The sequence below is a fragment of the Heteronotia binoei genome, chromosome 1, assembly GCF_032191835.1.
Source record: "Heteronotia binoei isolate CCM8104 ecotype False Entrance Well chromosome 1, APGP_CSIRO_Hbin_v1, whole genome shotgun sequence".
Classification (NCBI taxonomy): domain Eukaryota; kingdom Metazoa; phylum Chordata; class Lepidosauria; order Squamata; family Gekkonidae; genus Heteronotia; species Heteronotia binoei.
Window position 1 is genome coordinate 223,687,213 of NC_083223.1, and position 20,611 is coordinate 223,707,823.

The following is a 20,611-nucleotide window of genomic DNA, read 5'->3' on the forward strand; positions in this document are numbered from 1 at the left end:
AATAAGAGGGTTTGAGCAGTTTCAGATATTTACAAGAAATTAAAGGAAGAATTACTGGCCCCTGTGAACAAACAAACACATGTACACACACACACACACACACACACACATTCAGTAGGACTGTGCCTACACAAGGAGGTTTTGAATTCTCCTTTCTTCCATGCTTTCAAGGGGAGGTTGGACCAGCATCTGTCAGCTGTTACATTTATACAGGCCTTGGATTCAGCAGGAGGTCACAGGAGTACAGCTCCTGAACCTTTCTGAGGGTTCCCCCGGCTCTTCCCCACCTTATCCATTGAATAGTAGGTACAGCTGCATAACAATCTCTGGATGAGCTCCACCATCTATTTTTCTACAAAGCGACCCCTGCATTTATATATGTGTGGTCTTTTCCCATTTGGGCTTGATTAGAAGATCCAGTTTGGTCACCCACAACTTGATACTTGAGTTATTGTGAATGTTTTTCTCACATGCATATCTGCCCTGTTTCTTCAAGAACTTTTAATCTGATACAGAGCATTGGATCTGTATTTTCAGAGTGCCTGGGCAGAAAAGGAAAGCACACTAAAGAGATCTGAAAAGGTAAGCAAGCAGGAGGGCTTTTCCTGTATCAGCTGTATATTCTGGTGGGTTGAGGGGCTGAGAAGAAATTTTTTTCTACTATCTTGTTCAGCCCCTGCCCCCCCCCCCCTTCCAATGCTCTGGCTACAATTGCTCCTCCCCCCAATCTGTTTGCTGTTTTCTCTCCTCCCCTGTTTGTCCACCTTCCTGATTTTTGTGTTGCTTTGTCTTCCTTCCAGCAGCCATTTAGTCCTCTTGCACTCCCATCCACTTTCCTTTTTCTTCCCCCTCACAGCCCCTGTGCTGTGTTTTTGTCCCTTCCCCATCCTCTCACTGATCCAGTTTCCCTTCCATCCTTGTTTGTCCCTTCCTTCTCCCTCCCAGCCCCTTGGACCATCCCACTCTTCATTGCTTCTCTCTCTGCCCCTTTTTGTGGCTATATTCCATCTCTCCTTAATCCTGATAAGGACAACAAAAACCCAAAATGCCACCCAAACAATGAGGTGTTTTTAGTTTGATACCTGTACATGCACAAGTGTCACAGCTTCTGCTTTCTTATTATTTCAACCACCTTTCTTTTTGTTGAGTTCTCAGATTTTTTTCCTTCAACCTGGAGGTTCCCCCAACTTTGAGCAAACATCTATCCTAGCATTGGGTGGCCTCAATGTGTGGATGTTTAAAAAAATCAGATTATATAGAAGATATTCTGATAGTCACCAAATAACTTTATTGGCTGACAAATCAGAGTACTGGTTCTTATATTAAATATAAATATGGCCAATGGCTGGGGCTGTTGGGCGTTGTAAGCAAAAAATATCTGGAGAGCTACTGTTGGCCACCCCTGTATTATATTTGAAGCCCTAAAGGATTTGGAAAGAGGGAAGGCAGAATGGTAAATAGCAGGGATGGCCAAACTTGTTTAATGTAAGAGCCAAATAGAATAATGTATTATATGTGTATAAAATGATTTTAATGATTTTTATTGTATTCTATTTTAATATTATGTATTTTAACTATTGTTAGCTGCCCTGAGCCTGATAGGGGAGGGCAAGATATAAATATAATTAAATAAAAATAAATAAATGTCAGATGTTTGAGAGCTGAAAGACATGAACGCAGCCAACCACATCCCCGTCCAATTCAGTGGGCAATTATATATTATCATACGTACAGAGAGAGATCATCAGGCAAGAATAAAAGCAGCCTTAAGTTGCTGGCAGAACATCTTATTTATTTAAATTTTTACTGATCTTTGATGGTAATAAACTGAACTACTAGATAACCAGAACTATTTGTTTCCTGAAATGTTTCTTGAAAGTTATATATTTTGGCAAGCATTCCCTAGCTCCCTCAATTGGAAACAAATGAGAAAGTGAAAGAGAGAGAGGAATGGATGGATGAATGAATGGATGGGGAGGGAGGAGGTAGAAGTGGAAAGAAAGCAACTTTAACTTTATATGTCTTCTCCAAGCCAGCTGACTGGGTGGTAGGGGCTTTGAGAACCAAACAATATGTTTGAAAGAGCTGCATGTAGCTCCCAAGCTCTATTTTGGCCACCCCTGGTATATAGCCTGATCTTGTCAGATCTCAGAAGCTAAGCTGGGTCAGTACTTGTGTGGAGACCACCAAGCTGACTATACAGAGGAAGGCAATGGCTAATCTGCTTCTCACTTGCCTCAAATACCCCTTGCTGGGGTTGCCAAAAGTTGGTTGACTTTACTGCACTTTAATACATCTGAAACTGGAGTGCTTGAAAGTCTATACTTCTGTGAGCCTGCTTGTCAGTTAGGATCAATCTCAATGGCCCTACTCCTCTGAGATAAGGTAAGTGGCAACCAGAGGCAGGGCCTTCTTTGCTGTGGCACCTTGATTGTAGATCTTTTCTGTGGTGCTCCTGATATTGAACTTCTTGAGCATTAACTATTGCAAAGGAAGAATTTGCAAGGCTGAATTGTTTAGGAGGGTGGTTAGAGGTTAAAGTTTTGTTGTTTAACTGGTTTTGGAATTGAGAGCTGGTTCTTAGTTTCTGTGCTGGTGGTTGTAATGCTTTTCATCTTTTTAAAAATTGTGATATAATATTTTAATTTGCTTTGAGTCAATTTTTTGAGAAACATGAGCTAAAATGTCAGAAATAAATAATGTTATTTTTTCCAGGCATTCAGTTAATTTATATGTTCTTGTGTTGTTGCTGCTTTTGCTTTTAAAGTTGCTTTTAAACACTCTTTTATTCTACTGCTTTTCATATTGTTTGCACTCTTTCATATAATGGTTTCAGATATTTTGTTTTAAACATCACGGGTCACCTCAAGTGTTTGTAATAGAGAGGCAGCAAAGAAACAGCCTAAATGAATCCAGTTGGAAGCAACGTATTTTAATGGTTTCCTTTACTTCTTCTTCTTCTTAGAGAGACCGGGAATTTCTGAAGTCTGTGTTCACCCTGGTATATCACGATTCTGTCTTCCCTCTGCTCCAGTCCCTACTCCTTCCTGAGTATAGGTGGGCAGAAGAAGAGTCCGAAGGCACCCGCTGGCGAATGATTGCTGATTTCTTGAAGCAGAATCGAGAAAGAGATGGCGCTCTGCCCTCACTGCTCTCATCAGAAAGCCTTCACAAAGCTTTTGATATCACAGAGATTGCATATGATTTCCTAGGAAAGGCACAGAAGAGTGGTCCCTGATTTTTAATGGATTTCAAGGTCCTGGAACTCTACCAGTTGCCATGCTAATAGGAATAGACTGCACACCTCAGAAAACTTAGCCAAGGGGGGGGGGAGTTTTGTATGTTTTCATAGTATGAATTTTTTATTTTATTTTTACAACAATTTTATAAGTCAATTGTATTGCTATTATTTATATCATGTCATTTAGGGTATTTTTAATGAAGCTTGTAAAGATATATTTAATGTCTTTGATAAAGCTCTGCTGAATTTTATATTGAGTTTCTTCAGAGTTTTCATTGCATCTCCTTATCTTTCCCAGAGTCTTTCTTACCACACACATCACATGAATCTCAACATGTATTGCTTAATATTTTAGAAGGTGAGTGGAAAATGTCAGAACATTCAGACTATTCCTGGTAAATCTCAAGAGGTATCAGATAACCTTGGTTAGTGGCCAAATATCATCCTTGTGTGAAATGACGGCTGCGTTTCAAAAACATCAAGTTCTGGCAATTTATTGAGGTTATTACATTCACCTTGCTATCTGTAAAGAAAGTGACAAGTAAAATTGGCCAAAAAGAAATAAAGCCCCAATCCTGACACATATGTTATGTCACTCTCAATATGCAGTTACCTTGTGGGATCTGTACTGTTTTGCTGTTCCCAGCTTTGGGGCTGAGATAAACAGCTGATCAGTAGCAGAGGATCTTTATTTTAAGGGGTTGGATTTTTTTGATTAGGAGTGGGAGGGGGTAGTCTGCATACCCATAAATCTCTGAAGGCCTTGCAGAAAGGTAAAATTAGTCATTAGAATAAATGAAAATCAATAAAAGAACCACTGAAGCCAACAGCACTGAAACAGCAGCAGCAGTTTCTTTTAACTCATTATAGTATCCTACAGTATTTTTGCAGATGGAAGGATTTCTGTCCACGGGAAACAGCTTTCTTGCCTTCCTTCTCCTACTGAAGCCCAGAATACTGCCATCTGCAGATGTTCCCTGGTGGATCCAACCTTAAGTCATGCTGTCACTGCACACTCCCTTTTGAAGTGTCACTGAAAATTGTTATTCTAGCATTGCAAACTAAAATCTCCTAAGACTGGAGTGTTAGGTATTTTTGCTGCAACATAGACTGCCTCAGAAAATTCCCTGGAGGTTATGCTGGTACAAATCTCACTAAGAGTCTACAGCATAGTGTGGATATAGGGATGTTAATTTGCCATGTAATTATTAAAGATTATTTTTTAATGAGCCTAAAACTGAATGGAGCCATGGCACCCAAACTGAGAAGAGACTAGTTTAGCAAGGCTATCCAGAAATAAGGGTAATTGTTTGGATGTGTTTACAGTCAATTAACACCAAGACAATACAATCCTTCCACATGATCTTAAAATATGTAGGAAAAATGTTCTGCCATAAACTGATAAGTCTTTATTTTAAAGTTGTTATTACATTAAGCCATTAATTGTTTATAACTGTCTTACAGCAGAGCATAGAGGCTAACAGGCAGAGACTGTGGCAGTATGAACAGTATTTGGGAGTGTCTCATACATAACATTTCTCTAACCTGGGTGTGTGGAGGACAAAGTGTATTCTATGTGTGAATATCTGTTTCACTATGCTTTTCTGTGTTTGACAATTACAGTGACCTCTAGACACACATTCAGTAAAACAGACATGACATACCGGGATGGGTGAAATAAAAGGAAAACAAGCACACACCTATTTTATTTAATGTACAATTTTTAATTACATTCTTTACTCTAAAAGCATGGCCCTTGGAACTGTATACAACAGATTCCTAAAACAATAAAACTTCATAATAATATAATTTTTTACCAAGAACAAAACTAGCCACATTTAAAACCTGGCAAGTTTAGATGAAGTAGTTCTTAGTTTCAGACTGCAGGATGCCTCCAATTCACACAGCTGTGAATGAGGAGACAAACCATTGGACTGGAAAAGGGAAAAATGAAGTCATTGTGATCCTCTTCTCCCCTTATACACTGTGGGATCTATAAGCTCTCTACTTTGTATGGATAGCCATCTACCTTTCACATGGTTTTTTGTCCTTCATATAGCTCAGGGTATAGCTTAAGTCTTTGTCCTTTCCTTCATTGTATTTTTGCAACTACTCTGGTATGAGAATACTTCTTGAGGACTGATTTTGAACTTGCCTCACATGTGTGAATCCAGTACTAGCCATGATATAACATTGGTGTGCTGAGAAATGACACTGAAGCCTGGGCCAGTCCACCACCCCTTGCAACTCCCAGTGCCAGCAAAAGCTATCTGTTGTGTGCCCTCAGAACAGGGCTCAATCAAACTAAAAACAGCAACAATTTTATTAGTATTCCTCTGGAGAGTGTAAAAAAATTGCACACTTGGCATTTCAAAAAGTATGGATTTTAGCATTATCTTGAAACCCCTGCTTCATCTTCACAGGATTATCTGCTGCTTGATAGTGCCTTTCATCTGGATCCTCCGTCTGGTTTTTGATCTAAGCAGAAAGAAAGGTAACAGAAGGCCTCCTCTGTTGTTAGCCTCTGAGGAGAATGCTTAGTGTGGCTTCAGCTTTCAGAGAGCATGTGTATCTCTTGGGGAGAAAGTAACAAGTGATCTGGGACTAGAGATGTAAAATTTCCAGAAATTTTGGGGAAAATTGAAACACATGTAATACTTGCTATCCTATCAAACTAATTTTACTGCCTTAAGAATAGAAAATGCATCATTTATAACTTAGTATATAAAACTGCAATGTTTGAATTATTTGCAGAATCTAAAAGTTTTAAATGCCTTACCTTTTCTACAAGCAGAACTGCAAATATCCCCAGTATATTTGAGAAAACTGCAAGCTGATGCAACCTATGCTACCTTAGCCTATATACTTTAATTTTTGCTATCTGAAAAGTAAAGAAAGGAAGTTAAAGCAAGTTAATTAAGCAGAAAATATAAGCTTATTATTTGGTCAGAAAAAAGGGTCAAACAAAGGTTCAACAATATCTGCACAGCTAGATGCTGTCTTCTCCCTTCTGTAGCTATTGATTAGAGAGAACGCAGTTCTCCATGAAACTTTCAGAGTTTTCTTCTGAGGCTTTGGTGCAGTTTCTGCCTTCTGATCTTCTTTTCCTTCCAGCAAGGTAAGGCAACAAGCTATTTGAGACTCAGTCTGGGATATATGCCTTACAGTGGTTGGAGGGAGAGGTGCAAAGGTCAACCAGAAGAGAAGAGTCATCAGACAATGGAATGGGGTACAGTGAGCAGAACTACTTACAGCTGGTAAGCAGTGGTTTAGAATACAAAGTGGTATAAAGTTAGAATACAATGGCAAAATAGTGACATTAACAAATTGAAAGAACATTTGATTTGGATAGCATTTGCATGGGAAACTAATAAACAGTAATATGTCAGAATGGGAGAATGAGGTAATAAATGTCTGTTAATTACTCTATTGCTAGCAAGTCTGGGTTCTTAGCATTTCCAGTTAGAAGGATCTTGGATGCTGAAAAAGGACTTCCTATGTGAGAGTGGACCTATCAGACAAAGTAGATAATATTAAGCCAAATGGCTCAGTGGTCTGGCTTAGCATGATGCAACATCCCAACAGCAAATTCTGGGAATCTGAATTTCTGTAAACTAACAGGAAGGCATTCCTCTCACAGCAGTCTTTCTTAGCTTAGGTAGCTGTATCAGAAGGACCCCTTAGTGTGTCTTTTATAAACCCATGAAAGGGAAAATATTTGCCCAGAACTAAACATATTTTTGTATTTCCAAAACATTGAGCTATAGAGAATTTGTCTGTTGTTGATAGTCAAGAATGCATAATTAGGTTGGATGAGACTCGTCTTGGCAGAAGTTTGTTCAAAAAGGATCTAGGGGTCTTAGTGGACCTATGGGCTGTATCAACAGAAGTACAGTATAGTGTCCAGATCATGCAAAGTGATGGTATCAATCCACTTTGCTCTGGTTAGATCTCACCTAGAGTACTGTGTTCAGTTTTGGGCACCACAGTTTAAGAAGGATATAGACAAGCTGGAACGGGTCCAGAGGAGGTCAACGAAGATGGTGAGGGGGTCTGGAGACCAAGTCCTATGAGGAAAGGTTGAAGGAGCGCATGTTTAGCCTGGAGAGGAGACGACTGAGAGGTGATGTGATCACCATCTTCAAGTACTTGAAAGGCTGTAATATAGACGATGGTGTAGAATTGTTTTCTGTTGCCACAGAAGGTCAGACCACAACCAATGGGTTGATATTAAATCAAAAGACTTTCTGGCTAAACATTAGGAAGAACTGACAGAACAGTTCCTCAGTAACACAGGCTTCCTTGGGAGGTAGTGGGCTTTCCTTGGAGGCTTTTAAGCAGAGGCTAGATAGCCATATGACAGCAATACTGATTCTGTGAATTAGGTAGATCATTAAAAGGAGAGCAAGAAGGGTTGCATCAATGTTTAGTTCTTGTGGCCCTTTCTTACACGCCCAGGGAAATCCTGATTGACACTTTGGGGTCAGTCAGCGTTTTTTTCTCCAGGCCTATTTGGCAAGGGATCCTGGAGATTTTTGCCATCTTTTGGGCACGGAGCAGGGGTCACTGGGGATGTATGTGTGTGTGTGGGGGGGAGGTATTTGTGAATATCCTGCATTGTGCAGGGGGTTGGACTAGATGACTCTGGAGGTCCCTTCCAGTTCTATGATTGTATGATATTGTTTGTATTCCTAGTAAATTACAATTCACCCTCTAACCAGCTGGCCTGTTCACCCGGCTGCAGTGACCAAGTAGCTTGCTTTTGCCAATTTAATCTGTGCAAAATTCTTACAATCTTAAGGGCTGACTTTGAAATTTGGAAAGCAGGGTTTTTTTTTCTTTAAATGGTTTGCTCAGTGTTTAGTCTTTCAGAATAAATATTAGTTGAGTGTTAGAGATTTTTCTTCTAATTCGTGATTAGGGCCTGCTGCATAACTTTCTTAAGTACATAAACACACATTCTCCTCCCCACCCCCCAGTAGGGTACTAGATTTCCGTGTGCTGAGTAGTTTTATTAACTTTTACATAGTTGATGATTCTTCAATGATGAGTGGTGTTACCTGCCAAGCTGGAACTGGTTTCACCTTTGACGTCCCCATGGGTGTGTCAGTGGTTACTATTATAAGCTTCACATGCCAACAGTGCTGCAGAAATAATCAAGTGTAACAGAGCTGGAACCACTGCTGTTCAGCCTGCAGAAATGGCCAGCAAATCTTCAATGCCATCTGCCCTCCCAGCTCCTGAAGAGGTACCTTCTGGACTAGATGTTTTTAGAACTATACCATATGCTTTGATTCTGCCAGAGCTGGTAAGTCAAACTTCATCCAATGTTTCTTTTATTACAACTTTTAAAACTTTTTATAACCTTTAAAAACTGACATCCTATTTAACAAAGGGCTGCTTCACCCAGGTGTTTACATAACATGCATTCAGGAGATGGAACAACAACCAATCCCAGCATCTGTAACTTCTGTGGTACGTTCTGCTCCACACACATTTATCATATGCACATGTTATGGTTTTATTGTGAATCATAAACACTTTGATTCAGCTATGGAAATCTTTATACATAACAGGTTTCTCTGAGTATGTGTGTATATTATCTCTTCCTGGATCAGAAACCATAAGTGTAAACCTTATGCACAGTCAAATACCCATCAAAATGAACATCCAAGTGCTAAGGGTATTGATTTGCCTTGCATTGATTATGGTGGGATATGCTTTCAAATGCACATCCCCCTTCCATATTCTATTGTAAATAGCTGTGCATCTTTTGAAAGTATTACTAGAGTTGGATCAAGGTGACAATGTTTTACATGTATCTAGTTGCATCCCACCTAACCAATGCACACAATGCCTCTTCCAAGAAAACAAGTATGTATAAACAATGGAATGTGTGGATTTAAAGTTTGCCCCTTAGTCCAGTGATTACATGGCATTGCTTTTTTTTAAAAAATTCAATCATATATTAACAGTTAGCAAATGATGTGCAACTTGCAATTACATAACTCCTGAAAGCCAAAGATTTCAAAATGAGGGAACCCAAAAGGGATGAAAAGCTAAAAGAGGGAGCCCCTGAGAAGAAAACAAGAAAATTTCAGGTCCCAATGGAAAATTAAGGTGTTCATGAAGACAGAATCATGGACATGGGAGTTCCAATGGTTGCAGTATTTATTTAGGTATTTATATCCCACTTTGTCTCTTCAATGGGGCCCCAAAGCAGCTTACATTGTTTTCCCCTCCTCCATTTTATCCTCTGCACAAAAATTACCCTGTGTGGAAGGTGAGACAAGCTTCCATGGCACAGCAGGGATCTGAATCCAGGTCTCCCAGACATTAGTCCAACCACTATTCTGCACTGGCTCTCCTATACAATATAATGCTCAGCCAGGAAGGTCAAACCTGTCCTCTTCCTTCCTTAATCATTCATCTCCTGCAGGCAAATTTCTATGAGTATATAATAACATGTTCCATTCATGGCTTGGAACTATCTCTAACCATCTGACTAATTTTTTTACAAGCAAGTAAGTCTCCAGGTAGTAACACTACTATATAGTTTTAATGGCAATTGATTGCAATGTAGGTAGTAAGTGCAGGGGCTAAGAGGATGATCTGAGAGGTCCCTGGTTCAAATCTCACCTTCAACAAGAACTTAGTAGTTGGTTTTAAGGCCTCCAATCTACCATATGGGGGAAATAATACCAGCCTAGCTTACAAGACTGTTGTAAGGATTGCAAAAAGATTTTTAATATGACTGCTTACTGCACTGAATGTGCTATATAATGCTAGGTGTTATATGAGGGTGTAACCAAGACTATACCACAAGTAAGAGAATAGAGATGACAACAGAACATTTTGATTTGGAGGCACTAGTCAGTGCAATTAAAATTTTAGTGTGTGTGCTTGCTTTCAGTATATCTCATGGTGATGGCAACATAATGTTTGAAACATGGGTCTCAAGTTCCCAGTAACCTTGTCTGTTGTGGTGGGCTCCCTTAGTTGGCCCTCTACCTTGATTCAAGAGGCCTCTTATCTAGGGATGGGCATGAACCTAAAAAAGGGTGGTTCGATTCAGGACTGAACCCATCAACTGAACCCAAACGGAATGGGCCCCACATGAACCAAACTGGTCCAGCAAGTTTGGTTCTGCCTTTCTCCTGGCTGTGGTGAGTCATGGTTGGAAAAAGGGGGGCAGGAATTGCCTGGGAAAGGGAGTTTATTTAACCCTTCATTTTTCTCCCCTCTCAAAGCAGTGGGGAGCAGAACTGAAGGGTTAAATTGCTACCAGCTATTTAACTCTTAGGTTTTGTTCCACACAGTTTCAAAGGTGGGGGAGCAAAACTGAAGGGCTAAATGGCTGCCAATTAAAGGGTTAAATGGTTGTCTGCTGCTTGGAGAGGAACAAAATTGAAGGGTTAAATGACTGGCAGCCGTTTAAACCTAACAGCTGAGCGGTGGACCCTGCACTACTCAGTTGTTAGGTTTAAACGGCTGGCCCTGAACAGCTGAACTGAACTGGTCAAAACTCCAGTGAATATTTGGGGAATGTGCCTTCCCTGAACATTTGTTCCCGAGCTCTGGACAGGCTCAAGTTTGGCCTGAATTTTGGCTTGTGAGCCAGTTCATGTCAATCCTTACTCTTATCCACAAATCTATCTTGTTTTTACAAAAAGGTATTTATTGTGAGGATGAATTCCATAGGAGAAAGAGGAGGGTGATTACATTCCTAAGACTTTGCCTCTTTGGAAACTACTGTGGAGCTAGCTAGTTGATGCAGTCCATGGCATGTGGACTTTAACTCAGCTGGACTTTTTGCCTTTAAAACTTGTCAAATGGTGCTGACAAGAGGAAATTAGAATAAACAGAGGAACTGAACTGAACTTACCTCCCAGTTCTCACATGTTCTTGAAGCTGATGCTTAAAACGTGTTTCTGATTAGATATTCAGTTTCCATTTCTGCCCTTAGAACAAAAAGAGCATAAAGTCCACATTGTTTGTCTGGAACAGATAGAAATAAATTTCCAAGTCTCAAAGCTCTAGAACACAGTATCTCCCCATAAAGTAGATTGGTGGTTAGCTTCAGGACAGACAAAAGAAAGGAGCAACTTTCATGCAAAACAGATGGAAGAGCCATAGCTCAGTGATAAGAACATCTGCTTGGCATGCAAAACATCCCCGGCTTGATCCCCAGCATCTCTTGCAAAAAGATCAAGGGGTAGCTGATGTGAAAGGCCTTGGTCTGAGATCCTGGAGAGCTGCTGCCAATCTGAGTTGACAATACTGACCTTGATGGACTGATGGTCTGATTCAGTATAAGACAGCCTCATGTATGTTCACGTGTGGAATTCACTGCTACTAGTTTAGATGGTATTATATTGAAAGGGGATTAGAGGGATTAATGGGGGATGGTTCTATCAATGGCTATGATAGCTATATGGAACTTACATGTTCAGAGTCAGTGTACCCCTGGAAGCTGTCAATTCTAGGGGAGAAAACAATGGGGAACATTACTGGAATAAATGTATGACACTGCTTTCTGTGAAGTTAGTTCAGGAGTGCTATTCAGCTTGTCAGAAGCAAGAACCACCCATCTCTCCCTCCTGAAGTCAGATATACTGTTAGAAAAAAATGTCACTAGTTGTTCATGCTCAGTGTGGACTAAGCTGCCTCTTGGCTTCACAATTTGAATGACTAGTTGTACATATTAGTGAATCTAATAGTGGTTCAGCAATCAATTTTACCCCTCCTGTTCTGCTTCAGATGGTCTGATCACCTTTTTAGAAATCCACAGATACATGAATAGATCCATCTTTTTAAGAAAAGAGGAAGGAGCTGCTCTGGGGCTTGCAATGGGGGGGAGTGTAGAGGTGCTAGCCAGTCAGTGCTGTCCACACTTCATTCCCACTGCAAATATGAAGAACCGCTTCCTCCACCCCCCAGTCCCAAGTTTGACCTTTGTTGAAAAGGATGATGCACCTTTCAAATCATAATGGTATGTTCTTCGCCTTCTGCAAGGCTTCTGAGTAATCCTAGATGGGCTAGGCAGTAAACCTGCTGGGAGAGTTTTTAATGCGTGTGGCTGATTGTGTTTTAGTACATTGAGGATCCATAGGCTAGTTGATCATCTGTTTTTCTGTGATGCATAGTTTACACTGCAATAGAAAGCAGAGGCATAATCTAGAGGGAAAATTGTGTTGAAGTCCAACTAAAAGTATTGTTCTTGTGCAGCTCTCATGCATTTCACTGTGGGGCCAGGACATGAGAACATCTACCAGTTTATTCACATAGTCATTCTTGCAGAATTTCTTTGTTTTTATACAACAAGCTAACACAGTGGACTATGTTCCGTAAAAAAAGAATTTACCATTTGGAAAACATTTTGGATTTTGAAGTTGTACACAGCCCTATGAAGACTAGAGCAGTGAGGCTGTGACATTAATTCCATCATTTTACTTTAAAAAGGCAAACTTTGCTTATTTCTTCCTCCCCATCCCAAACCTGTTTAATTGCCTCTCTCCCTTCAAAGTAATCCTTGTTCATTTGTTAGAAATGGGAGTGGAGGTCTGAGTCAGCACTGAGCATGAAAAGTTAAATGTCAGATTTGTTCCCCCCCCTTCTTGGTATGCAAGTGGTAGCTCTGGGTAGGTCTGGGAACACCTTTGAAAAGTATGTAGCCATTTATAATTATGTCTCAAGTAAGTATGCAGGAACTAATGTCCAAAAAGAATTACTTGGCTAGGTTCCTACTTCTGAATTAATGATCTGGAAGATTCATGGTTGTGGTGGAAAGTCACAGCTAACTTATGGCTATCCTGTAGGGCAGGGGTCCCCAACCCCCGGGCCGCAGACCACTACCAGGCCACGGCCTGTCTGCAAGTGGGCTGCGAAGCCTGGCAGCCCCCCCACCCCTGCCATGGAGTTTGTCGTTGCCCTCCCCTCCAATCGAGCTGAGCCGCGCTGAAACTAGGCCTTACTAGTTTCAATGGGGCCAGCGCGCTATCTAACACTTTGAAGACTGCGTGATAAAATGCTTTTCCTCCTGCCTTCCTGGAACAGGAAGTGAGGGTGGAGAAGCATTCTCTCGCGCGTACTTCAGTGTTAGATGGCGCACTGGCCCCATCGAAACTGGTAAGGCCCAGTTTTGGCTCTGCTCTGCTCTATCTGAGGGAGGGAGGAGGGAGAGGAAGGGTGACGGAGCGCCACGCTACGTTGTAGCACTGGGGAGAGAGGGAAGGCGGCAGCAGGAGGGGGGATCTGAGCCTTGTCGCGTGTGCGTGGGGGGCAACGGAGCTAAAGTCCGGCAGGCTGCTTCTTCAGCGCGTTGCCTGCAGCTGCGGAGGCACTGCGAGGGGCGGGCAGTGAGGCTGTGCGGCGTCGCAAGGGGAGGGGGGGCAGGGCAGCGAGGCTGCAAGGCACTGGGGGGGGGTGGCGAGGCTGTGCAGCACCACAGGGGATGGGGGGAATTTGGTGCCCCCACCCTGCCAACCCTGGGGCTGCGGTGGGCGGGCCAGCCCTGGGGCTGGTCCCCGGTATCAAGAAGGTTGGAGACCACTGCTGTAGGGTTTTCAAGGCAAGAGATGTTTAGAGGTGGTTTGCCATTGCCTGCCCCTGTATTTTGACCTTGGTGTTCCTTGAAAGTCTCTCATCCAAATAATAGCTGGGGCCAACCCTGCTTAGTTTCTGAGATAGACAAGATCATGGTAGCCTGCGATATCCAGGTCAGGGAGAAAGATTCATGGACTGTTCATGATGAAATATTTACACAAATGGTTTTGCACGATAATGAAATATCAATACATTTGATGGTGAGGCTCTGCTACTCTGTGGAGCACCGTGCACATTGCTGGCACTTCCTAATGGTCAAGTAATGATGATAATCAAAGCAGCACTGAGTCTGATGTGGAGAAAATGAATTGAGATAGTGATGGTAAAGAAGGGCTGATGCCTTCATATCTTACTGTTGAGCTTCCTTGAAGCATCTAGCTGGCTAGTCTGAATGTGAAATTAGGAGGTTTTTTAATTTGGTCTAAGATCCAGTAGAGATGTTTTTATGAAATGAAGTGCTATTTCTTCAGGATCTGTCACACAGAAGGGCCTAGGAGGGCCTTCTACTGGCTGCCACCACTCTGATAAGGGTAGGGCGGCCAAGCCCCTGGTCTGGGCGGGGAATCCCCTGCCTGGGAGGTTCCCAACCCACCGGCCCAATGTGGGGGAACCTCACCCTGCGTTGCTGGCACGATGACATCACCTGGAAGTGATGTCATCAAAATGGCAGCACACATTCAGGGGCCACTCTAAGCATTTCTGGGGAAACTCTATGGTTTTCCTGGACACTCTAGCCATTTGGGAGGTTAAAAATCGATGGTACAATAGGTCTGGAAGTGGGGGGCCAGAGCACCCAATCATCCCTGTCTTCCTTATTAGTAAATACCTCTTAACTGTGACCAAGGAGACATGAGGACCCAGGCAGTATGACAACAAAAAGGAGTTTATTATTAGTGTTCTAGAACAATAAATGGGTGATAAACATTTAGTGTAATAGTGAATATGAAAACAGTAAAAGTTGGTGCAAATAAATGGAAGCCCTGATGCGTTTAGCTAGATGTTCCCTTTGTCTAATAGCAAACTCACCATTAGTGTAAGGGATTAAAACAATCAAAAACAGAGTTAAAATATCAGAACAAAGTTTGAGTCCACTGGCACCTTTAAAACCAACAAACTTTTATTCAGGGTATAAGCTTTTGTGTGCACACAAACTTCCTCAAATTACAGTGAATAGGGCTGCCAAGGTCCCACTGAGGGTGAGGGATCCCCCAGTTTGGGGCCCCCCAACCCACTGGCAGGGAGGAGGCCGCCGGGGGGAATCCCCGTCACTGAAGAGCCCTGTTGCCAGAAGTGACATCAATGTGCCAGGCACGTCACGCCAGGGACGCTCTAGGAATCATGGCGAAGACAACCCTAACAGTGAAACAGAATCTCCTCAGCCGTTACATACAGGGGGTGGGGGTGAGTTGGTTGTTAGGATGGGCCAGTTAGAGTCAAGATACATAAGATACATAAGTAATGGCTGGGTGATTATAGCTGAGATTGGATTAAGGCGATTGGTAAAATCTGTGAATGACAGTAAATTAGCAAACATCTGGGAGAACTAAGTTTGAGTCCAGTGGCCCCTTCAAGACAAAGTTCAATTCTGGGTATAAGTGAGAACAGAGAGACTTAATATGTGTACATGTACACTCCTTCAGATTCATTGAAAAAGATTTCCTCAAATATTACATATGGATGTGGGGGGTTTACTTGACAGGAAGAGCTAATTAGAGTCAAGTTGCCTAAGTAACTGAGCAATAAATTAGAGCTAAGATTGGAATAACACGTTAGGTAAGACATGTAAATAGCAACAAATTGGCATACAGATAATAAAGGAGTTAACAGATGTGAGAACTAAGTTTGAGTCCAGTGGCACGTTTAAGACCAACAAAGTTTGATTTCTAGGTATGTGAGAACATATGTAGTGACTTAGCATGTATAGTGAGATAAGAAGCTGATATCTCTGTCAAGTCCTAAGAGTTCCATTGTCCTGATTGCAGCAATTTCCTGTTCCAACCTGTTTCTGAAGTTCCTTTGAAATAAAACAGCTACTTTGAGTTCCCCTATTCAGAGTCCTGGGAAGTTAAAATGTTCTCTTACAGATTTCTCAGTTCTATGATTCTTGCTGTTAGATTTGTGTCCATTTATCTTTGGCACAGAATTTGATTGGTTTGTCCTGTGCAGAGAACTGAAGGGCATTGTTGGCATTTAATGGCATACACAGTATTAAAAAATGAGAAAAGCGAATAACCCTGAGATGATGCAGTTGATGTTGTTAGGTCCAGTGACTGAGTAATCTGGCTGTATGTGGCAGTAAAGTTGGCATCTGGGTTTATTGCAAGCTTTGGTACCAGTGTCCATGTTCAAATTAGATGTATTATTGTGGGTAAGGAGTTGTTTGAGATTGGGGGGGGGGGGGCTATCTTTGCTCATGAAAAGGTTTGCCCCCAGCACTTGCAAAAGAGAACTGTTATTATCTGGCAGAGGTTGTAAGTCTCTGATGATGCATTGAACTTTTTTGAGTTGAGAGTTAAAACATGAATAAGACATGAAAACAGCAATTATAACGTTAGTTAGGAAGGAGGATCACTGAAGCAATGCCAAACAAAAAAGTCTTTACTTACTGGTAAAGGCCATTGTAGATGAAGCACAAACCGGAATTAAGATTGCTGGGGAAAACATCCTCAGATATGCAGATGACGCCACTCTAATGGCAGCCATCACATCTTGTCAAATAGAAGGGGAAGATATGGAAGTAGTGACAGACTTCACATTCCTGGGATCCAAGATCACTGCAGATGGTGACTGTAGCCATGAAATTAAAAGATGTTTGCTCCTTGGGAGGACAGCTATGGCGACCCTAGGCAGTATAATAAAAAGTAGAGACATCACCCTGCCAACAAAAGTCCGTATAGTCAAAGCGATGGTATTCCCAGTAGTAATGTGTGGAAGGCCGAGTGCAGAAGAATAGATGCTTTTGAGATGTGGTGCTGGAGAAGAATCTTAAGAGTGCCTTGGACTGCAAGAAGATCAAATCAGTCAGTCCTAAGGGAAATCAACCCTGTCTGTTCCCTGGAAGGTCAGATGCTGAAGCTGAAGCTCAAATACTTTGGCCACCAAATGAAAAGGGAGCACTCACTGGAGAAGGCCCTGATACTGGGAAAGACAGAAGGCAAAAGATGCAATGGCTGGACAAGTTGCCTAAGTACATCAGCATTACTGATGTAACTAACACAAATTTGAGCAGACTTCAGAGGATGGTGGAAGACAGGAGGGCCTGGCGTGACTTTGTCCATGGGGTCGCGAAGAGTCGGACTTGACTCTTCACGACTGAACAACAAGAGGCCATCAAAAGAAGGGGAAAGATGAATCTCCCTGGGGAAAGAGTTTCAGAGCTTTGGTGTCATGACTGAGAAGGCCCTCTCCCAGGTTTCCACATGGTGCACCTGCCTATTCTTTATCTGGTTCTGAACTTCTTGCTTTCCCCACCTTTAGATAAAGTCTTGGGTTTTGACCTCAGTCATAGAACAGCTTGAATTCCAGACAATCACTCCCATACCTCTTTAAGAACTTGATTGGAATTCATTTGGGCTCATTTGTGAACTGTGAATGTTCTAACTTATGGTCTTAAACACAGTGCCAGCTTTTACTACATGGTGCTTTAAGCCCGCATACATTGGTTTTATACCAGGGTGTTCACTGACTAGGTGATCATTTCAGAGAATAGTCGTCTGCAGTAGAACAGCTAGACTTAGGGTTGCCAAGTCCAATTCAAGAAATATCTGGGGACTTTGGGGGTGGACCCAGGAGTCTTTGGGGGTGGAGCCAGGAGACATTAGGGGTGGAGCCAAGATCAAGGCTGTGACAAGCATAACTGAACTCCAAAGGGAGTTCTGGCCCTTCCATAGGAAATAATGAAGGATAGGGGCACCTTCTTTTGAGGCTCATAGAATTGGACCCCCTGGTCCAATCTTTTTGAAACTTGGGGAGTATTTTGGGGAGAGGCACTAGATGCTATACTGAAAATCTGGTGCATCTACCCCAAAAAGCAGCCTCCCCAGAGCCCCAGATATCCCCAGATAAATTCTCCATGATTTTCTATGGGAATAAATCTCCATAGGGAATAACAGAGTCCCCAGCAGACATATCCCTCCCCTGTCAGTGTATGTGCAGGCAACAGACCACTGCTGACAGCAAAGGATCTAATTGACATTAGATGATCTGGCTGACAGGGGCATCTGGAAGACAGCCAGATTGCATCAGCCAGAGTGATGTGACCATGACTCAGCACTAAACCTGATTGGTCACTTACGTAGAGGACATGTATAAATGTACAGTAGTACTCTGCTACTTGTTGGAGGTTGGATGGTGAATTGTGTGCGGAGCATTTTGCTAGTCTGTATTATAGTTGTAAATAAATGTATATACCTAGTCTAATCGCAGCAGTGTACAAGACTGGATTCCTTTGCGTCTTCAGGAACCTCTCTCACTAAACGCGGAAGACCAACATCCCCTCCCCCCGCTTTCTGACGACCCTGAAGCGGGGGGAGGGCCTCCAAAACGGCGGTTCCCCTGCCCTCACCTGGGGATTGGAGACCCTAGCTAGACTGGAACCCAGTAGCATCTTAGATACCAACAACATATTTGGGGTATAAGCTTTTCAGGTTCCTTTGTCTGAGCTTAGAAAGCTTATGCTCTCAAAATCTTGTTGGTTTCTGAAGTTCTACTGGATTCAAATCTAGCTGAAGGGTGCAGTTTCCAGTGATTTATGCCTATGTCAGAGAGAAAGGTGAAGCTGCCTGAAGACCACTATAATCATGTCCAATATAAAATATTTTATACTGACTATGGATCATCTCTCTCTCTCACAAACATCCTCGGAATGGCAAATATTGGATGCACAGATAGACATAGGAGTGAGAGATATTTTGGTTATAGGCTGGACTTATATTCTGCACTTATAGAGGGGCACTGTGCAAACACAGCATTGGATGGAGAGTTTTGTTTCCTTCCTTCCTAGAAACATATAGCATCAGAAGTACCAAGTTTCCTGTCTTCAGGGCTACAGCAGTAAGCTTGAGGGTGTATCACTATTGTTCGGTGAAGACTATTTGAGTGTGCTGTGGGGATCCACACTGTAATAGCTTTAGAATTACCAAAAGCTCAAAAGCTGGAGGAAAGCATGAAAAGTGGCAGTTTAGCTATGACCTTTGGAATCTCTGCAATGAATGAGTGAATGAAGGTGATTTCTGATGAAATAGCTAATATAGAAGCAATCTATGTCACAATAGAAAATAGATACAATTCAGACATACAGACATGCATTTAAATTCAGTAAAAATCTTTAGCCCCAAGAAGAACCTCTATCCTGGCCTTGATGGAAAATCAAGTATAAAACTCCAGTCTAGGGTTGCCAAGTCCAATTTAAGAAATATCTGGGGACTTTGGGGGTGGAGCCAGGAGTCTTTGGGGGTGGAGCCAGGAGACTGGGGGCGGAGCCGAGAGCAAGGGTGTGACAAGCATAATTGAACTTCAAGGGAGTTCTGGCCATCACACACACACACACACACACACACACCGGTATACAGAGCCACGTTGACTTGGAAACATGCTACACTGGAAACTCGCCTACTTGGAAATGAAAGCTTTGGCTGCCCAGCAAAGCTGAGGGCAACTTCGCTCAAACTGAGGGTATAGACCAATACTGTGGGGTCTTGTGAGCAAAAATTCTACTTTGTGAGCTACTGGCATTAAAGTTGCGAACTACTGCATAAATTAGTTTTCTCTGGAGCCATTTTTCTTGAGCTAAGACAAAAATGTGTGAGCTGGAGGTTAAAAAACTGTGAGCTAGCTCACACTAACTCAACTTAGAGAGAACACTGGTACAGACCAAAGGATCCCAGCTCTGTTCTGCTTTGACCAAAGAAGGATTTACAAGTCTGTTTCCCTCAAAACCAGAATGACTCAAATCACTTTGGCAGAGATCAGAAGGAACTTGGAGATTTCACCCAAACTGACCTGAGTCATTTTGATCATAAGAAAAACAAGAAATAAGGTCTACTGGCTTCTCTGCTGTTCCCTTCAGCTGGGGGTGGGGGGAGAATGGTTGTGCTGGTGGAAAAAGAAGGTTCCCACAGGAACCATATCAAGGAGCCAGTAAAGAAGCAAGCCTTGGGGGGCTGCCTTCTGGCTGCTCATGGCACTTAAGACCCCACTGGGATATTTCCAAAAACTGGGGGGGGGGCACATGCTCTCCAAGGCCTCAAAATAGCAACTGGCAACAACAACTTCTAGTAAGACATAAAACCTGTATTTAAAAAAAACAAAACCAGAAGGATCAAAAGAGAACACAGCCATAAAACCAGCTGGCGCAAACAGCAGATTAAAACAGCAATACCAAAGTCCCAGAAGATAATACCAGTGCCATAAACAATGTAATTACGGAATAAAGAAGCATTTGAAGATGGGAAGGGGATGAAGAAACCCACCAAAATCCCGAAAACATCATTAGCCGCCATTTTTCAAGACACAGACCAAAGGGAATCTGCAGTTGATTTGTTTAGCATATTTCTGCGCTGCATTTTCACCCAGCGGGGGGGGGGGGAGAGAATTTGTCCAGACTACGTCCCTGCAGGGGTTTAACTGGAGTGGCAGGTATTTGCTTACGTTTTGCTATCAAGAACATCCGCAGGGGCTCTGGCTCTGATGCCTTTTCCAAGCTACAACCTGAGGCAAGATAAATAGTGTCCTTTTTTTGTACCCCCAGGGTGCCACTTCCAGAAG

General features: G+C 42.3%; 2 protein-coding genes across 3 annotated transcripts in view; both read left to right on the top strand.

Moving 5' to 3' along the window:
- The window catches only part of NPHP1 (nephrocystin 1), a 45,372-nt gene extending 41,880 nt beyond the window's left edge, over positions 1 to 3,492 (top strand). For both annotated transcript variants that reach the window (XM_060248352.1, XM_060248362.1), the window contains 2 exons: positions 538 to 582; positions 2,966 to 3,492. In XM_060248352.1, the coding sequence (XP_060104335.1) occupies positions 538 to 582; positions 2,966 to 3,238 (318 nt within the window). In that variant the 3' untranslated portion in view covers positions 3,239 to 3,492. The remainder of the gene's footprint in view (positions 1 to 537; positions 583 to 2,965) is intronic.
- A 4,887-nt stretch (positions 3,493 to 8,379) lies between these two features.
- Positions 8,380 to 20,611, top strand: part of MALL (mal, T cell differentiation protein like) — a 29,734-nt gene continuing 17,502 nt past the window's right edge. Inside the window, exon 1 of the mRNA XM_060259666.1 lies at positions 8,380 to 8,549. Coding sequence (XP_060115649.1) covers positions 8,442 to 8,549 — 108 coding nt within the window. The 5' untranslated portion in view covers positions 8,380 to 8,441. The remainder of the gene's footprint in view (positions 8,550 to 20,611) is intronic.